The 19,852-nt window shown below is 37.9% G+C and overlaps 1 protein-coding gene across 1 annotated transcript in view; it reads right to left on the bottom strand.

Moving 5' to 3' along the window:
- Nucleotides 1-19,852, bottom strand: part of Cntln (centlein) — a 236,149-nt gene that overhangs the window by 41,069 nt on the left and 175,228 nt on the right. The window contains exons 17-19 of the mRNA XM_021161204.2: nucleotides 17,873-18,000; nucleotides 17,525-17,618; nucleotides 17,218-17,441 (exon numbers count right to left, since the gene is read on the bottom strand). Coding sequence (XP_021016863.1) covers nucleotides 17,218-17,441; nucleotides 17,525-17,618; nucleotides 17,873-18,000 — 446 coding nt within the window. The remainder of the gene's footprint in view (nucleotides 1-17,217; nucleotides 17,442-17,524; nucleotides 17,619-17,872; nucleotides 18,001-19,852) is intronic.

Here is a 19,852-nt window from a genome sequence, read left to right as displayed (position 1 = left end):
ACCTAGGACAGGCACAGAGAGTGCAGATTGCATGGCTCATTCCTAGGCGGCATCTGCACAAAGCTGACCTCACACAAGGCAGAAGCAGAATGGTGGTTAGCAGCGGCTGAGGCCTTCAAAATTCTTGCTTGTCTTTTGAAGTATTCAGTGCATCATCATAAAGTATACTATAGAGAAATGACAAATTATTATGTCACATATATTTAATACAATCTAAGCAGGATACTGAAATATTACATGGTACCTTATACACATGTATAGTTTCAAATATCAAATTTTATATTTAAATTAAAAATATGAAACACTGAAAAAAATTCCAAAAGAGGTTTAAAAAATAGAATAATCTTTAAACAATAGTAGGTAAATTATTCTTAGATAGAAGAGCTACTCTTTAGCAATGAATCCTGAGTAATGACACAGTTCTTAGATAACTAAGGAACTACATCCTAAGGCTCTCATCCTTGCACAGTGTTTGGGTTTGTTTATAAAATGGGCTAGCACTGCAATGGCTATATTGTACTATGTTAAGAAGGGATGCTGTGCGTGCAATGGCAGCTCCTAACCAACTGACTTGCAGTTAGGAGTGTTCTGACTGCTCCTAATCTAGTCAGATACACCCTTGGCAACAGGCTATGGACTCTCCTTGAGAAGGTGATTCCCTGTTGGCATGAAGTGAGTTCCCATGTAGTTAGAGAAATATAAGCAGAGCTACTAGGCAAAGACCTGAGGGAGGCTAATTAGTTACTTACATGATGCTGGGATAAAAGACCCAACAAAGCAACTTAAAGAGTTGATTTTGAACTGCAGTTCAAGGTTATGGTTAATGATGGTTGGTAAGCAGGCTAATTTTATGACAACTTTATACAAGCCAGAGTTATTGGGGAAGAGAGGACACCTCAATTAAGAAAATACCCTTACTACATTGGCTGTGATAAAACCATTATTCAGCACTCTCCCATGCCTCTGCTTCAGCTCCTGCCTTCAGGTTCCTGCCTGAACTTCTTACCCTGACTTCTCAGGATGACAAGTTACAGGCTATAAGATTGAAGAAATCATTTCTTCCCTAAGTTGATTTTGTTATGGTGTTTTATCACAGTAATAGAAGCCCTTAGATATAACTGTTACCAGTCATGGGGTATTGCCACAACAGACCTTGCCATGTGTTTTGGGAAGAACCGTAGAAGTGTTAAAACATTGGGCTGGAAAAGCCATTGAGTGCTCAGAGCTCAGTACACTATTTTGCTCATGCCTAGGAGAACGTTGAGAGCAATGCAGATGATGGAAGCCTGGCTTGTCAAGTTTCAGAGGAAAGTTAGAGAAGCCTTTAAATGCTCAGTCAGGACTATTCAATAGTTTGAATTAATAACTATGTTCCTGGTTAGCTGGAATTCAAGAATCAGCTGTGATTAAGAAGAGACCACCATCGATGAGGAGAAATCTTCTGGGAAGTGTTTCCTCGGGGTCAGCGTACAGATGCTGTGGTCCAGAGAGGGCCAAGCCTGTACTTTGTGATGGCTGTCAAACCTGGTCATGTGTGAGGGTCTTCCTGGTGGTACTAGTTCTGAAGATGTGAAAGGGTAAGGGTCATAGAGAAGAGCTGAAGTGGCACCATGGAACGGTTGGGTTCCCTAACACGACAGGTTATTGGTGAAGGTGAGACACGGTTGCAGAGACTCCAGCCATTTGGAGATGCAAGGACCATTGGACAGCAGTTAAGCAATCAGAGGGTGGAGCCAGCTTGAACTTAGAGGATGTGACATGTGTGCTGTGACAAGACCTCTGGAGCCTAGAGGGTTGTGAGTCCCGGAAATCTGACATTGAGCCTTACATTGTTGAACTATAGTCCAGTTTGTGACTCTGCCATGATTCTTCCTTCTTGGACTAAGAAAGTATGTAGCTTTTGAAAAATTTTTATTTTAAAGGATCCCAAAGTTAAGAGACTTTGAACTTTTAAAGATGCTTTGGAGTTTTACAGAGAATTGTGAGTTTTAAAGAGACTACAGATATTTTAGAGAGACTGTATATTTAAGGGAAACTTGGAACTTGAAAGAGAATTGGATGTTTTAAGGAGGCAGAACTTTTAAAGTCCTTTAATTTTTTTTTTGGTTTTTTCGAGACAGGGTTTCTCTGTGTAGCCCTGGCTGTCCTGGCACTCACTTTGTAGACCAGGCTGGCCTCGAACTCAGAAATCCGCCTGCCTCTGCCTCCCGAGTGCTTAAAGTCCTTTAATTTTTAAAAGCAGTGGGATTGTTAAAAGTTAGAATGTTTTAATATTGTGATATTAATATTAACATGATATCCTGAGGAGAAAGAAAAGTTTTTAGTTGAATAGTGATGTATTTTTGTGTCAAATTGGTAAAGAGTCGATTATGATGGCTAGTTTTAAACAAACATGACACAAGCCAAAATCATTTGGGAAGAGGCACTTTAAAATAAATGCCTTGACCAGACTGACTCTCAGGCAAGCCTGTAGGAAGCACTCCTCCATGGCCTCTGTTTCAGTTCTCTGTCTTCCCTGGATGGTGGGCAGCAAAGGTCAAGGATAGCCAGAGTAAAAGGATAGAATTGCTCCTTCCTGTAGCTAGACTGTGGTCTCCCTATAGAAGTGTATGTGTTTCTGTCTGTCTGTCTGTCTGTCAGAGAGAGAGAGAGAGAGAGAGACAGAGACAGTTACAGAGACAGAGAGACTGGGTGGCCCCAGACTGTGGTACCTGCGCCTCAGCTTTCTCAGAGTTGGGGTTATAGAAATTTACCTCCACACCTGGATCCCCATCTCCACTCTTCAGTTCTTATTAGGACTGACAAAGGAAAAGGGTGCTGAATAAAAAGTCAAAATTCACTTATATTCTCTCACTCAGGCTGTTCATGCTCATTCTTATAGAAACAGCAATTTAAAGATCGACCGCACAAAATAATTATAAAAACAACTTATCATAATTGTTTTGAAGTAGGATAAATGGAAAAATACTCAAATTTCATGGTATCTTGTGACTTGTACAGCAAGAGCCTCCTATAAATGCATTCAAACAGTATATTTTTAATACTGAGTAGAATTAATATTTTTTTATTCATTATCTCTCATTCATAGAGGACAAAACTGGAAGATATAAAATTTTGTATGTTTCCCTATGGAATATTAAAAGAATAAATCACTTAATTGATCATATAAATTATCAGGACAATTACATTATTTTTTGATGACCAACACATATTTTCCATACACATACATAGGAAGATACACGTTTAGATTAAGAAGTTTCAAGTTTCGTAATAATTAAAATTATCTAGTTCTAAAATATGAGGTTTTCTTTGTTTTGATATTCACATTCAAGATTAAAAAAAACACAGAATACTACCAACTAAAGTATCTTAGGCAGAAATGTAATTATCTATGTACTGAAATATCAAATGAGAATTTTACTCAGTTACAGCATCACTCACAAAAACTCTTTTCTGAGAGATGTAGTTATTAAAAGCCTATGGTATGTTTCAGAAAATGTCAAGCAGATGAAGGTAATGTAGAGGACTTTTCAGCGATGCTTTTGCTCGCAGTTAGACTTCAGTAGCCTTTAGAGACCATTAAGTACCCTTGGCTAATTGGCCAATGGTAAATTAATCCTCTTTTCATTCTAGCAGCACTATTTTAACACCTTAGACTCTGTCAGTGGAGTGTCTGAATGACAAAATAATATTGTGCATGAATAATAAGCAGAAAAGTTAAATTAACATTTCATGTTTCACATGCCATACCTGTGTCAGAGAACTTTCTTTTTAAGTCACTGACATTCAACTTTCTTAAACAATTTCATGTTGACATCATTTTGAGGCAAATTTTCCTAATTACTGTTAATTGCCTATCAAGAAAAAACTCTTTTCATGAAGTGCAGTTGTCTAGCACAGATGAAATCAGCTCCACTGTGCACATTAAAGATGAAGCATGACACTAAGGCGCTACTTTGTTATAAGGCCGTATTAAATATGGTGCACAATTAACCAGGTGCTTTTTTATAGTTCCGGAAATGCCAATCTGTCTTCCTATGTTCAAATTAGATTTTATCATAGAAATTTGGGTATCTGCATATGTATAACAGGTAGACGACTCTCAGTAACATTTACAAAGAGAAAAATTAATTCAATGCCCTTACACTTGGAAATACAGGTACTGGATAGTGCCCAACTAAAATGGTTTTTTTTTTGTAAATATATTTTTTAAGAATAAAAGTCAATGCTATTTTGAAGTCAAATTGTTCAAAAAAGTTTACTAACACTTTAAAATTTTGAAAACAGCCCCTACAACATTTGACATTTATCCTTAATTGAGTTGATGATTTTGATATTACCAAATAAGTTTCTGACAATGTTGTGTATTTCAAAATAATCAGAATAGCTAAACCAACATCAAAATCAAACTACATCTAGTAGGAAAGGGTGCTGAAATCAATCTCCTTGAGTTATGTGGACACTAAGGCACACAGCTGTAACAGCTGGGAGGCATACTGCTGATCCCACAAGTATGTGAAAATTAATGGATATAGAAATGTGATATATATGATACTTGGAAGTTAACATATGAAATTGCAACATTTAAGATTAGCTTAATTGTGTGTTGCTTTGCTGTCATTTAACATGCCATATTTAAGTTAACTGGAAATAAAGATACTCTATTACATCAGACACTTGGAAACAAATGTATATTACCACTACCAGAGTGATTTGTCAACATCCAAGTGGTAAGATTCTGAGTTCAGTATTAGCCCTCTTAAACACTTAAAAAGAAATGGCATGCTTACTACCAACCATGAAGCCAAACCTGCTTCTGTCGGAGAGAAAGAGGTGGGCCATCCCATCTATCCCAGACAGTGAATATGTCTCTTTGAACATGTCACTCTCATAGCCCTTCTAACTCTAGACTATTTAGCTAATTAAATAAAGTAGTCACAGATACTGTACTCCCCTCCCTTTTAAAATTCTATTTGTCTTTCACTATTTTTGTCAACATTTTTTCCAGTTATTGACATTATTTTGGGGCAGGAACAAAAATACAAACTATACCACACACACACACACATGCAAGTTGTTCTAGGGTGAAGTTAAAACTCTGTTTCAGTACAGGACAACCACAAATGTCCAAGGGAAGTTATACTGACTGAACTATTGGTCACAGAGGAGATCAAACTCCAGAATGTCTACACAAATCTGATGATTTTCTCGTTTTCCTCTAATTAAATTCTGTTTTTCTTTGTTTTAAAAGCAAAAACTTAAACATTATTGGTTTTCTGTCCCAGTGTGATTGTATTACAACAGAACTGATTCCTATTATATTTAATTGCTCAAAAGACCTTTGTTGACTTGACCAAGGAAATTAACATCTACACATATTATTGTAACTAAATGTCAATGAGTCTAGACAGTCACAAATTATTCATACTTAATTTCTACTTAAATCTTAAAGAAATTATGGCAATGGTGCTTAATGCTTTTTTTTCTTTTTTTCCTTTCTTTTCTACCATGGGTTGATCACAGGGTTTTAGACATGCTAGGTAAAAAACTTTATCATTAATGTATAGTCCTGGGTCCCTAAAGTAATTAAAAATTATTATTATTATTATTATCATTATCATCATCATCATCATCATCGTCATCATCATCGTTGTTGTTGTTGTTATTACTTTTACTACTGTGTATGTGTATTATGTGTGTGCATGTGCCCATGTGGGTAAAGTCAGTTTTCAGAAGCTGGTTCTGAGCTTCCTTTGAGGTACCTGAGAATCAAGCTTAGGTGTCACATGAGCACAGCAGTGGTTTTACTCACTGAGCTATCTCAGCAGGCCTGATATCCACAGTGGTATTTTTGAAGTGTTCTACAAGACAACACTTTTCAACAAACTTCTGAAATATGGACAATGGGATGTATATTATATGGTAAACTGTCATATGGTGTTTAGCCTCACCTAGAGTCTGACTCAGGACGCAGGGGTGGTTTCCACACTTCAGACCAAACATGTTTATGTCAACTGTCGCACAAAATCCCTTGTCCTGAGCCTGGCTCTATAGGAAGGCTTAGCAAGAAGCTAAAGAAATAAAAACATTATGCCTATAAAGACAGCTAGAAGGCAAACTAAAATTGCCAGCGCAGGTTACTATTGTCTCTCTCCCGACGTTTATCTATGCCTACAGCAGAGAAGCTGAATCACACCAGTATAGGCTACTGGTCTGCCCAGAACTCCATCATGGCTGTTCAGGAGGGCCCAGGCCTTCCTGTAGGATGGTTGTAAGTGCTTGATTTGATGTTACTCTTCTGCTGTGCTTTGTTCTTTTACTTGGAAGCCTCACTCTAGGGGAAATTCTACCCTACCAGGGACTCTCTCAACTGAACTCCAGCTGTCTGCCTTGGTGGCTAGGTGCTTGGCTTCAACTGATTATTTGAAGTGCCTGATGCAATGGTGTTTTGCTATCTGCTGCTTCTCCTGCTAATCACTACTTATTTATTTTAATTTTGCTTACTATTTATTTAATAAACTCATTTAAAACCTAAAGCACAAACATCATACACCGGACCATATAGAACATACAACTTATTATATTATAATTTATTTAAATTATACTGAATAAGTTCACAGTAATTTAAATTAAATATCACTAGTTTGGAAAGACCAAAGATTTTCCATTTGTAGTTCCAATTTTATATATTTAAATTAGTGAAAAGCAATACGTTTCTGAATATGCTTTCTAACTAAGAATAGCATCTTGATACTTGGGATTGAAATATTTTGATGATAATAGTAAACTATAAAAGGTCTAAGCCTTGCAAATAAATTATTTGGATAAATACCAGTGAATTTCAAAAATCATTCAATTCATTAGAAGTTAAGCAGCAGTGGTGTTGCTATTCACATGATGTTGACTGTAGCTTTGCTTTATTAAAATTCTCCAGAGACAGAGCTTCATAGCTGTACTTCTGTTTTCTCTGTATGTTCCTCAGGACTTTAAGAGTGTCAGAACTGAACATGTTTTTAAAATAATGGAAGCTTTTTTTCTACAACTTGAGGAGTTGGTAAAATAAAGATACTAATGCCATGTAAATGTTTTTTTTTTAATTAAAAAGTAATAGTCATCAAATTTACCAAAGAAAATAGCTTTCATGGCATAGAGCATACATTTCTACCAGGGAAACGAAAGTAATGCAGAGATTTATTAAGTTTTATTGGAGGCTAGATTTCTCAAAGTATTATCTCAATTTCACAGAGAAGCTATTTTTAGCACAAAAATTTCAGTAAAAATAAATTTCCACTATTCTTCATTTTAGTTTTCTATTTTGATTTTTCTATTTATTTTATTTTTCAAGAGTTTAGTGTCTTTAATCACTCAATGAATAAGCAAAGTCTGACTCAGTCAGACCACACCACACACACACACACACACACACACACACACACACACACACACACACTGCAATTTGTACTACAGTAACTCAGACTCAGGTCTGGAAAAGTTTATTTTGGTTTCATTGATCAAAGGTTTTCTCTGATTATCTCCTGAGCAGCTTGTTCTTAAGAGTCCACACCAGACATGTACCTTGGAAACCTGTCAAGACATACAGACATACAGACATACAGACACATATTTAGTTTCTCTCCAGCACCCCTGCCCTTTGGCACATTGCTGCTCTCCCACTGATTCTGCTATACTGATATGCTTTTCTCTTATTTTCTTTATGGCCAAACTTGGTCTCAAATAAAAAAAATAATCTTAAAGTTATATTTTAAAGTAGTGACAACTTTAACCACTTACAAAATTCTGTAATTTTTGGTCTTTCCACACACATTTCACGTTGTCCGTTTTATACATTTCATTAAATTTGCCTTACACTTGTGTGGCAGAGGCAGGAGATCCCTGTGAGTTCTGGGCCAGACTAGGCATCATAGCAGGCCTAATGTCCACATCTGTCAGGTGATGTCAACAACACTGCTTCTCACCTTGACATTTTTAAGCTTTCCTATGTTCTAATGGTTTTGCTGCATGCATATAACTTTCAATTTATTCCGCTCAAATGCCACTTCCTTCAAAACCCTTAACGAAGAAAGACAGCAAAGTCCCCTCCATACTTATATCTGATGTACACACGCGTCTCTGTTTATAGACATGTGTACAGCTATAGTAACACTATGTATTTACACAGATCATGACTTCCTTGTACTGAGATACTCACTCAGCTCTCATATCAGTGTCTTAAGTAAGGAATAAAAATCATATTCATTCCATACTGATCATCTCATTATAACAAAGCTTTAGATGTGTTAGCTACACTGAAGTAATATGAAATGTAATATATAGGGAGGCATTGATGCACGTACAAACCGATATTCTACTCATTAAATGTCGGAGTGAAATGCCTAGGGAACAAAGAGGACTACCAGGATGCAGGCATAGGTGGGAGAAAGAGAAGGCTTGCGTGGTACAGGGTGGGACATACTCAAAGTACACTATATGTCTGCAGGGCAGCCCTGTGCAATAAAATAAAACAGAAACCCAAATTCTAAGATAATAAGTTCAGTTAAATATCACAAGCCAGCAGTCAGAAGAATGCTCTGAATTTGTCACTTCCCTGCAGATTGATGTTTTAATGAGACAAACACATTTGAGAGTAGGTTGTTATAGAGAGGAAATATTGCAGTAACTAAAAGACTACAGCATCCGATACTGTTTTATCTTAAACAGAAAGAGTTTCTAATTTAGTCTGTTTAGTCTGTATTTCCTTTTGTATACTTTCTGCTCCAAGATCAGACGTGAAAACAGAATGTAAGACTGATTATCCTAGCACACAGAGTTCTGAGTAATAATAGTGGTGCCTACCAAAGTCTAATACTAGACACAGATATTGTGTTAACAAATATCCCTCGGTTCATGTAGAAGACCGGACATAGGAACACGGCAGGCACGTCCAATTCCACATGGACCCTGGGCTCACATCCTGGATTTCGCACAGTTTACCTTGCGAACATGATCCGAGTGACATTTCACAAATTCCTGGATAAATGTTGCTACACTCTGCCAGGAGAGAGACGGGCTATGGCATGCACAGATCAATAATCGCACCGTGCTTCATCAGCCTCAAAATAAAAAAAAAAAACGCTTCATCTGGCAAAAGCCACGGCCCTAGAGAATCTGACATATATGAACTGAGTAGCCTACCACAATTGTGTACCACATAATCTACTGGTGGAAAGGAAAGGAAACTTTGGAGATGGGCAGTGAGAGTCATAGAGTTGTTTTCTATGTTTTTGTTACTGGAGGCTTGAACAAAGGTTAGACAAGGAAAATGAGGTGATTCAAAAATCCTAAAATTCCGGGCTGAGGGGAATAAAAGGCATATAAACAATCATCAACAAAATACACATTTAGGAAATATTGACAACCAAAATAAATATGTGAAAATTTTAACGCAGATTCACAGAATCTAACACATAATTAAGGGTTTGCCAAACACATCTGAGATGTGTTGTCTATCTGCTGGATTAACCTAAAAGCCCAAGGCATTTGTGGACTGGGCCAGGCTCCAGATTCCCACACTTCACTCAAGTCCTTTATTTGAGTTTTGATTAACCAGTTTAAAATTAATTGGTTAAGAAAACTGAATAAGAAATTGTACCAATTTAAAAACTCAAATCCTAAAAATTAAACTGCTTTATTTAAGATTGCCATTGCCTCAAAAGCCTGAGAATAAAATGTGCTATTATATAATTTATCTGACTCAGAGTAGGAGAATTAAGATTTCTTCAAGAAATTGGGAAAGATAATGATGTTCCTTAAAATCAATCAATCAAACAAACAACAGAGCATCCATTGGAGGCTTAAGCTTAGAGACTGCTTGTGAGTCAGTCCTGTGGTCACTCACAAAGGTTACAGGTGAGTTCTGACACCAATAGCCTAGAGTGACATTTTGTTTTTCAGGTAACAGATTAGAAAGCTTCTCTTTTTGAATTTTTAAGAAATATTATTGTCTTAGGTTCTTTTCAACTGCTGTGACAAAATGTTATAACTAAGGAAAATTATAAGAGAGAATGTTTAATTTGGAGCTCATTGTTCCAGAGGGTGAGAGTCCGTGCCCATGGCCGTTTTGGTGGGGAGCATGGCAGCAGATGGCAAGACAATGAAGCAGTAGTTAAGACCTCATGTCTTTTATTTTTATTTTTTGCTGATTGCTTTTTGTCTGATTATTTTTATAAAAATGATGACTGGTGTTATAAATATCTTATTTGGTCCATTATAATATTCTTATTATTTAGATATTTTCTAATTTTAAATATATTTTGATCATATTAACTGGTATGTGGATATTAGCCGTAAGTATAAGATACCCAAGCTATAATCCACAGACCCAAAGAAGCTAAATAACAAGGAGGACACAGGGTGTATTCTTGACTTTCATTTAGAGGGGGAAATAAAATAGTCATTGTGGGGAGATGAAGACAGAGAACTGAGTGAGAGAGGGCATGGAGAAGGGATGGGGACAGGGGGATCAGATGGAAGGAGAACCTTTGAGAGAGGGCCCCTCGAGAGTAAACTGAAATATAAAGCAGGCAGGGGCAGGGGTATCTCTAGGACATATCAGAGACCTGGGATAGAGGAGGCTCCAGAGAGTCTATGAGGATGACCCTAGAGGTGAGACTTCCAGCAGTGGGGTATATAGAGCTTTAAGTGTCCACCTCCTATGGCCACACAGGACTGAGAAGTGCATGAATAAGGACACCAACCTACCCACAAAAACTTGGACCCAAAATTTGTCCTGCCTATAAGAAGTGTAGGGACAAAAATGGCCAACAAATGACTGGCCCAACTTAAGATTCATTCCATAGGCAAGAACCAATCCCTGACACTATTAATGATACTTTGAAATACTTGTAGATAATAGGACTCTAGCAAAACTGTCCTCTGAGAGGCTCTACACAGCAACTGACTGAGCAGAGACCCATTGCTAGGTATTAGATAGAGCTCAGTAAGTCTTGTGGAAGAGTTAGAGGAAAGATTGAGGAGCTCAGAGGGGCAGGAACTACATAAGAAAACCTAAAGTCAACTAACCTGAATTCTTGGGGGCTCCCAGAGACTGAACCATCAAATAAAGATGCTGACGTGCAGCTTGGTCTTCATGTGGGTTCCCCACAACAACTTAGAGTGGGGACTTGCCTGACTCTGGATCCTGCTCCCCTAACTGGGCTGTCTTGTCTGGACTCAGTGGGGGAGGACATACCTAGTCCTGCACTGACTTCAGGTACCAGGGTGTGTTGGTTCTTCAGGAGGGACCTCTCCCTTCCCAGAGGTGAAGGGGGAAGAGGATGGGACGAAGAGCTCTGTGAGAGGGGGACTAGGAGGAAATGAGGGGCTGTAATCTTGCAATTGTGGTATAAATTGAAAAGTAAACAGATTAATGGAAAAAATTTAAAAACCAAAAGGGAAGAAAAATACCTCCACCAAAAAACCCCACCAAACTGTAACAAAAGAAAAGCACACAAAAAGTTGTGTAGGTAGAGTGGGAGAGACCTTGGAACTCTTGGCCCTACATGGGATGCCTCCATTACATCTCTCCTTTCAGAGCTCAGGAAACCCCGTGGAAGAGGAATCAGAAAGAGTGCAACACGGAGAGGGGATGGAGGATATCGGGAGAAAAATGTTCTCTAAGTCAACATGAGTAATCTCTTATGAACTTACAGAGATTGAAGCAGCATGCACTGGGCCTGCATGGGTCTATATCAGGTCCTCTACATATATGTTATATCTTCCATTTTAGTATGTTATAAGATTCCTGAATGTGCAAATGAGTGGTTTCTCTTGAGATTTCTTGGGCTCTTGTCCATCTGTTGGCTTGTCTTGCCCAACTTCATCATCTCTCTCTCTCTCTCTCTCTCTCTCTCTCTGACACACACACACACACACACACACACACACAAATGGAATGTATGAATGTAAACTTAAAGTGACTGGGATGAATGAATGTAAACATGGCCTCTATGGTAAAAATTAGCAAACGTTAACAATTGAATTGTCACTTATACCTATTGGGAGTGACACTGGTTATACCAATCACTCCAGGACAGGCCTCACCTTCAGGAGAACGCACATCCCTCTATCCACAAGCATGAGGCAGAGAAAGTTAACTAGAAATGGCATGGGCTTTTCAAACCTCAAAGCCAATCCCCAGTGACACACCTCCTCCAACAAGGTCATGACCCCTAATTCTTTCCAAAGAGTTTTACAACTGGGGACCACTACTCAAATATATGAGCCTATGGGGCTATTCTCTCTCAAAGTGCCATAATTATTATACCTTCCTCAGGGACCTAAAATCCTGGAGCTAGTTAGGTAACCACAGTATCAATATAGTGAAATAACTTCCTTGAAAACACAAAGTTATTATGCAAATCAGGATCCAGAATATTAAAAGCCTAATGACTAGAAAGCTGACCAGAATAACTGAAATGGGCCTTGTAGGGTGTGTGATGAACAGTGAGTAGAATGTGCCTCACCGTCCTTGAAAGTGCCCTCACTAAGCTGACACACCTTCACACCATTCCAAACCTCCAATGCTTTCATGGCACTCTGTCCATCAACTGGTTTGGCAACTGTTTATTGTGCTTCTTAAACAACATCAATACCTACAACTTCTTTCTGTGAACAAAACCAGACAGTAAATCTATCTTTACATGCTCTTTAAAGGTGAGCCATGTCCTCAATTATGCTTAAGTCTGTGAAAGTTTTCAAATTTGTTTAATATGTTATTTTTATCTAAGGAGAAGCCTGTTAATTATAAAAACAACACAATTAACCAATATTATACTAGAAACATATTAAATACCTAGAAGCCATCTTAGGAAAGTAGAAGGATTTTGGAACTAAGATTAAGAAATAAGACTGTGGTCTGAAAAGGTAGGTCAAAGGCTAAGAGAATCCAAAATTAGTTGTCAGCACTCATGTCAAGTAGCTTATAACTGCTTGTAATTCCAGCTCCAAGGAACTCCATGCTTGGCCTTTGGCCTACATAGGCACCTGTATAAACTTGGTGTAATAACATAAGCACATAAAATATGCATATAAAATAAATTTTAAAGACAGAAATATCTTGAGTTGCATTAAATGAGAACTATCTATAAGCTTATGGGAACTGCTATTTAATTATTATTAGTTTTTATTTTTATTTTATGTGTAATGGGAGTTTTACACACATGTATCTATTCCTGTGTGCCATATGTGTGCTTGACAGCCATGGAGGCCAAAAGAGGACATTGGGTCCCTTGGAACTGGAGTTGCTGGTATTTTTGGAGTTACATATGGGTCTTGGGGATTGAACAGGGATCCTCTGTAAGAAGACCAGGCACTATTCACACTGAGCCACCTTTCCAGCCCCTGGTATTTGAACCCTTCATCCCTAGTTTGTGCTACTGTTTATGGAAGATAATGGCATCTAGGAGGTGGAATTTTGCTGGAGAAGTACACTACTAAAGATGAGCTTTGAGAATTTATAGTCTTGTCTCTCTCCTTCTTCACCCTCTCTGTTTCCAGTGTATAACTGAACATGTGATCTCTCACTCACTGCTCCAGCTGCCCACTGTGCCGCCTGACTGTGGACTTTCTCTGGAACAATGAGCCAAAATAAATTCCTTTTTCTATAAGTTGCTTCTGGTCATGGCATTTTCTTGGGGCAATGGAAAAGTCATTAATACATGGATTTAGGTTGTCATCCTGAAGCTACTACTTTATATCCTGACCTTGGGTAAGTGTCTCAATTCATTAAGACTTAATTGCATTGCATACAAAACAATGGATAATGTCTTCTTTCCAAAGCTTTATAACAAGCCAATACAAGTAAAAACAAAAATGCTTAGAAATTAGATACAATAGTCATTGAATAAAAGCTCTCTTGGGTTTTTAGAGAGCACAGAGCCTGGAACCCCTATTAGCAAATCACAGGTCCTGTGGTGTTATGATGCCTATCCTAGTTTCTCCATTGCTACAAGAGGATCAGTTGTGGAGTCCACTTCTCTGAATAAATGTCTGAAGTCATGAAAAAGGGTGTATAAGGAGCTTTTAACAGCACTTGACTCTTAGCACATGCAAAAAAATACTGTTTCTATAAGAACATACACTGTAAGATTTGAAAGAATAGATCAGTAACAATAGTAATAATAGACAAGTAATAATGGGTGGGTTATGAAAGAAAGGACTCCTTAGTATGAGCGAGTTTTGATGTGAGGAGAGTAAAGATCCTAAGGACAGGTTGGCTGAGCACAGCAGAGTAAAGAATAGGGAAACTACAGGCAGGGGAGTAGGTGCTCTCCGAGCAAGAAAAAGAAATCCCATATAGTTAGGATAGAATTTTGAAGACAATATGCAAACACAGAATAAGAAAGACCTACCAGTTAAATTACATATACAGGAACAGTGAAAGCAATTTGTTATTTTTATAAATATTAATGTAAAATAGATACTAAAGTACACTCAAACACATAATAAGGTGAGAATACTGAAGAGCATAAAAGCATAGAAAATAGCCCTGTATTCAAAGTGCTTATAGTATCAAAAGTAAGTAGTTCTCATAAGGAAGGGACAGACAGTGTCTGTGTACCTCAGGAAGTATGATTATTTCCTTTTCTTTCATCACCCAACACTAAATCATACTAAATCATACTGCCACATGCTAACATAAGCAGCTGGCAGGACCTTCCCAGTGAATTGAGAACATTGACCAAGAAAATAGGAGTTAGGTTCACAGACAAAATAGCCACTTTCAACACATTCACTACTTGTCATAGTCTAAGGCCCAATTCAACTTAATATTTTATCATGAGAGAATCTTTATCATTTATTAATATTATATCTAGAGTTGCATCTAGACACTGACAAAACTAGTGTATATAAAATAAGCAAAATACAGGAGATTAGAACAGCACAGTCTACAACAAGACTCAAGTGACACTTTAAAACATCCCATTTAACAACAGTATATTCTCCTGCTTCATTTATATGAACTTATATATTTATGTGAATTTATAGAAATACATAATCTGTGTTTCAGTGGTACTAACTTGAGAAAGGGACAATTCTAGTCCTATTCAGTTCATCTGAAAAGATGACTGAATAGCAACACCCAGAAGATAAGTGGTATGCTGGCATGGAGGCTGCCAGCATACCACCCTGAGGCTGAGGATGGAGGGTCATGAGTTTGAGGTCTGACACAGAGAACTTGTCCCAAACACAAAGTACAGTCAAAAGAAAGACTAGAACCAGAGCCAACAGAAGCACAAAGTAATGCAATGTACTCAAAGAAAAACAAACCTGCAAAAAAACCAAAAACAACAACAACAAAACAATTGCCAAAAAACAAAGTCAAAATTAATAGGATGCTAGCAAGATAAGAAAAAGGAAACAAGAGAAGATAAAATGAGCACGATCATAGGTCATTACAAGTAGAATAGCCATTAAAGAGTTAACCAAAACACAGGTACTAGCTACCCAAGGTAGCTAGAACAAAATGCACCCATTACATCGCTAAATCAACAGGATGGCAACAGAACTCTTAAGGGCAGGTGGCACACACCTTCAATCTCAGCACTTTGGAGGCAGAGACAGGAGACATATGTGAATTCCAGGCACACACAGTGAGACTCTTATCTCCAAAACAACAAACAAAACCAAATAAACCTTAAAACCATCATAATTACATGTCTGCAGAAAGTTAAGAAAAGAAGGTTGTTTTCTGAATTTGGTATATTATCTACTTAGGAAATACCAAAGTATACACCGCCCTTGGAGGTGAGCTTAAGACAGCAACCTATGTAAAATGCAGCTGCTTTACAAATCAGTATTTTTATTAATGCTGTACCTTTAATTTTTAATATAATTTTGCTGATACAGAAAGCAGTCACATCATGCTTTATCAAAAACCCACTCAAGAATTATTTCTGTTTGCAAACATAGACATCCATTTCATTAGTATGCAGACTTGTTTTCAGATCAATAAGTGGTAATAATGCTTTAATATTAATTCCTATATTGCCAATAATATCCATTAGGTACTGGATTCATATGCCTAGTTTATACATGCATCCCCAGAATTGCAGATAAACTTCTCAGGAAATAGGCCAGCCACAAAAACTGTAAAAAGTAGACTAGGATGTAGCATACGTTCCATGTTTTCAGATTTGATTCATCCTTTGATTATATAATTGTCAGTTTTCACAGTGGTGCTTTATGTAAATGTATAGTTCAAAACGGAGTATCATCAATCCAAACAGCCATCCTAAAAACCAGACATTCCAACACAGTCAGCGCAATTAATACTGTCCCAATTTGAAACTGACAACCTGAAGAACAGTAAGCAAATAGTTAAAGTCTTTTTTTTTTATATTAAAGCATCCTGTTTTTATAAGAGCAAAGTCCTTCTATGTACAGTAAGAACACTTCGGTTCTTACCACCCAACAGCTGTGGGTTGAGTTGATCTGATTCAGGGAGTGTTTGTTGGTGTTGGGACATAGGATGGAACACACAAGGCAGCAAGAGTGAGAGCAGCCCAAAGCACCTCAGTTGCATTGGATAGATGGTTTGAAGGTTCAGTGACTTCACATTCAGACACATTTTAGTGTCAACATTTTTTAAGATTTATTTATTTATTTATTTATTTATTTATTTATTTATATGATGAGTACACTGTAGCTGTCTTCAGACACACCAGAAGAGAGCATCGGATCCTGTTACAGATGGTTGTGAGCCACAATTTGGTTGCTGGGAACTGAACTGAGAACCTCTAGAATAGCAGCAGTCAGTGCTCTTAACCACTGAGTTATCTCTCCAGCCCCTTGTGTTACCAATTTTTTTTTTTTTTTTTTTTTGGTTTTTTCGAGACAGGGTTTCTCTGTGTAGCACTGGCTATCCTGGAACTCACTTTGTAGACCAGGCTGGCCTCAAACTCAGAAATCCACTTGCCTCTGCCTCCTGAGTGCTGGGATTAAAGGCGTGCACCACCACGCCCCACATGTTACTAAATTTATCATGGCCCCCACATACCTTCTGTGACTCCATGTGAGATCAAGACACACAATTGATGGAACAGATTAAAAAAAAACTTGTACATATGCCTAATACAAATTGGAACTAAAACCACATGTAAGATAAAAAGCCATCCATTCGGTCTACATCGAACATACCTGCTAGCATTCACTCTTTACCTTTATTGTCTGTCTGCTGGTCTGGAATCGGTGATCGCTGACTTGCTGTTGATGGAGGAGCTTCTCGTTTGCTTCTTTATACTCCTTAGCAGACGCCTCTGCTGCTCTCCTGGCGTTCTGAAGCAAACTGTTCTGTTGCTGCAAGGATACAATCCGTTCTCGTAATAAAATGGTGCTGCTACTGGATTTCTGGGCAGGTAGATTTTTGCACTTCTCTCTGTTAACTAAATAAAACCAATATTCCTCATACTTTACAATACCAGCTTACATTTATGCAGACACTGTCAGCTTCTCACTACACTCTTACCTCTGGCAGGAAGGGCACTGTGCAAGCTCTTCTGCAGGCTTCCACTCTTCTTTTGAAATGTCATTTTCTTGGTGTTCTTATTATGAGAAATACTCTAAATGTAAAAGTTCCAGAAAAGTTGGTTACTATTCAATGACAATGTCAAACAAATTCACACGTCACGTATAGTATATTTAAGTAGGCAAAAACCTGTAGACGATAAGATTCTAGAAATGGTTCCTCAATTGAAGACCTCAGATATAAAGCTGAATTTATATTTTAATATATAGAATAAATTTAAAGTTGAACTATCAGGTGGAAGACATAGACACAAAATCAACTCAAATGAAGTAGAATTCAACCCAATACAGGACAGTTTAAAGCAGTGGGAGCAGATGGAGCAACAATAATAAAACAGGGGCATTTAATGAGGTACTCTCTGGGAGTCTGGGTATGTTGTCCTGATGTTTTTCCTGCTCCAATGTAGACATAAGCAACTGCAAATCGAAGCTGAAATGGTGATTATAGTAATATTCCTCTTGCTTTCATGCTAGGAGGGGGACTCATACTCAGGAGACCAAGCAGGAAGACTACCTCAGGCCTCAGACCAGCCTGGCTTACATGGAGAACTCCAAGCTGTGGCCTCCGGAGATAAAAGGGGTGTCATGTGCAGCATCAGTTATGTACTTTTTTCCGTACCCATCCAGGTACAGACAGACATCCTATGCTGCTGAAATCTGCTAATCTTTTTTTTATTATCCTTGGACTAATATCTAAGAGTTAGACAACTGGGTTGTAGCTAAAGTTTGGTGAGAGCGGTAGTTACGGCTTTCCAGAAACTATCAAACACTTTTCTGGAATGCTACTTCGCTGCACTTCATAATCCAACCAGCAAGCTTGAGTTCTAGTTTCTCTGCATTTGTGTCAGCTGGGGGTCAATCTGCATTACTTTCACTGAGCATTCAGATCTGCCCCCCTCTCTATTTGGGTGAATTATCTGTTCATGCCCTGCCCACTCCTAACTGGGTTGCTGTATCTTGGATGGATGGAATTTGAGAGGTCTTCATAGAATTCAAAATATGAAACCCTTATCAGAGATTGGGTACCAGCTACCCTTTTATTCTGTTTTCTCACCTCTTACGTAGAAACTTTGCTTAGGAAAGGCAGATAATTTTAATATACTCTAACTTACGGATCTTGGTTTTGGCATCAGGATTTAAATTCTTCATTCATCAAACCCTAGGTTCTGCAGATTTTCTCTCGAATTTCCTTCTAAGAGCTTTATAACTTAAATGCCATACTTTTTTTTTTTATCTGTGACACATCAAGAAACCTTATACATAAGGTATGAGGTTTAGCTATATATTCCTATTTTGCTTAGGAATAGCCCACTGATTCAGCATTATTTGTCAAAAACTACCCTTCCTTAATTGAAATATGTGTGTCGGGGGAGGGGTTGTTGTATTATCTCTTTTTATAACTGAACCAATTGTGGCAAATTAGAATATATGATACCCTCTATGGGACAAATAAAAACCAGTTATTTTCTAGTTTTGTAATTCTTATTTGTTTCATTCTCTAGCTTTACTTCTTTGCTTCTTTCTTTAATAACATGCTGTCTTATTCCATGTTGTAACCTGTCCATAATTAGTCACTGAAGCACTTAGCAGTGACAGTTGGATTAAAATGAATATCATATATATATTTATACATATATATATATATATTTCCATATCTATTATAAGGCTTTTGTCTTTTGTTGACTGACTTTCCTTATACAAACTGCAGTACTGTTGGTTCTGTTAATCTGATGAGTGATTGCCAATTGCATTCTGAATATTTGGGGTACTGTGTATGAAGACTATAGATATTATTTGCATTTTGTTTGAGAAGAACTCTCATATTACACTGTTGAGACAAGAGGCACAACATCAATTATACAAGTTGAGAATGGACGTCCAGTCTCTAGAGACACTGTAGTTGAGGAGGGGCACATCATTACTGTTTTGCAGGGTGGAAGAAGTCCAGGCTCTCCAGTGGGCCTCTGCTGATGCTACTGTAGCTGGAAGACAGAGGGGGCCTTGTTAGTGCTCTCACCCGGCCTACTATGACAACATGAGGAGGCCTGGGAGCTTGTTAGATATGAGGTAATGAAAGTCCCCTTCTCCTTGCTTTGCTTATGAAATCACCAGGCTAGAAAGGAAAGGGGCATCTCTTAGATGGTGACATATGTCCACAACTTCTTTACAGTCTCCAGTGAAATGAAGTAGATGGAGTCATTACCAGTAGCTCCCCTGTGGATCCTCTTATACTTTGCCCAGATAGGAGGAGGAGGGGGGGGAGGGAGGG

This window comes from Mus caroli, chromosome 4 (assembly GCF_900094665.2).
Source record: "Mus caroli chromosome 4, CAROLI_EIJ_v1.1, whole genome shotgun sequence".
NCBI classification, from domain to species: Eukaryota; Metazoa; Chordata; class Mammalia; order Rodentia; family Muridae; genus Mus; species Mus caroli.
Note: the sequence above shows the minus strand (reverse complement) of the source record. Positions and strands in the feature narration are given on the sequence as shown.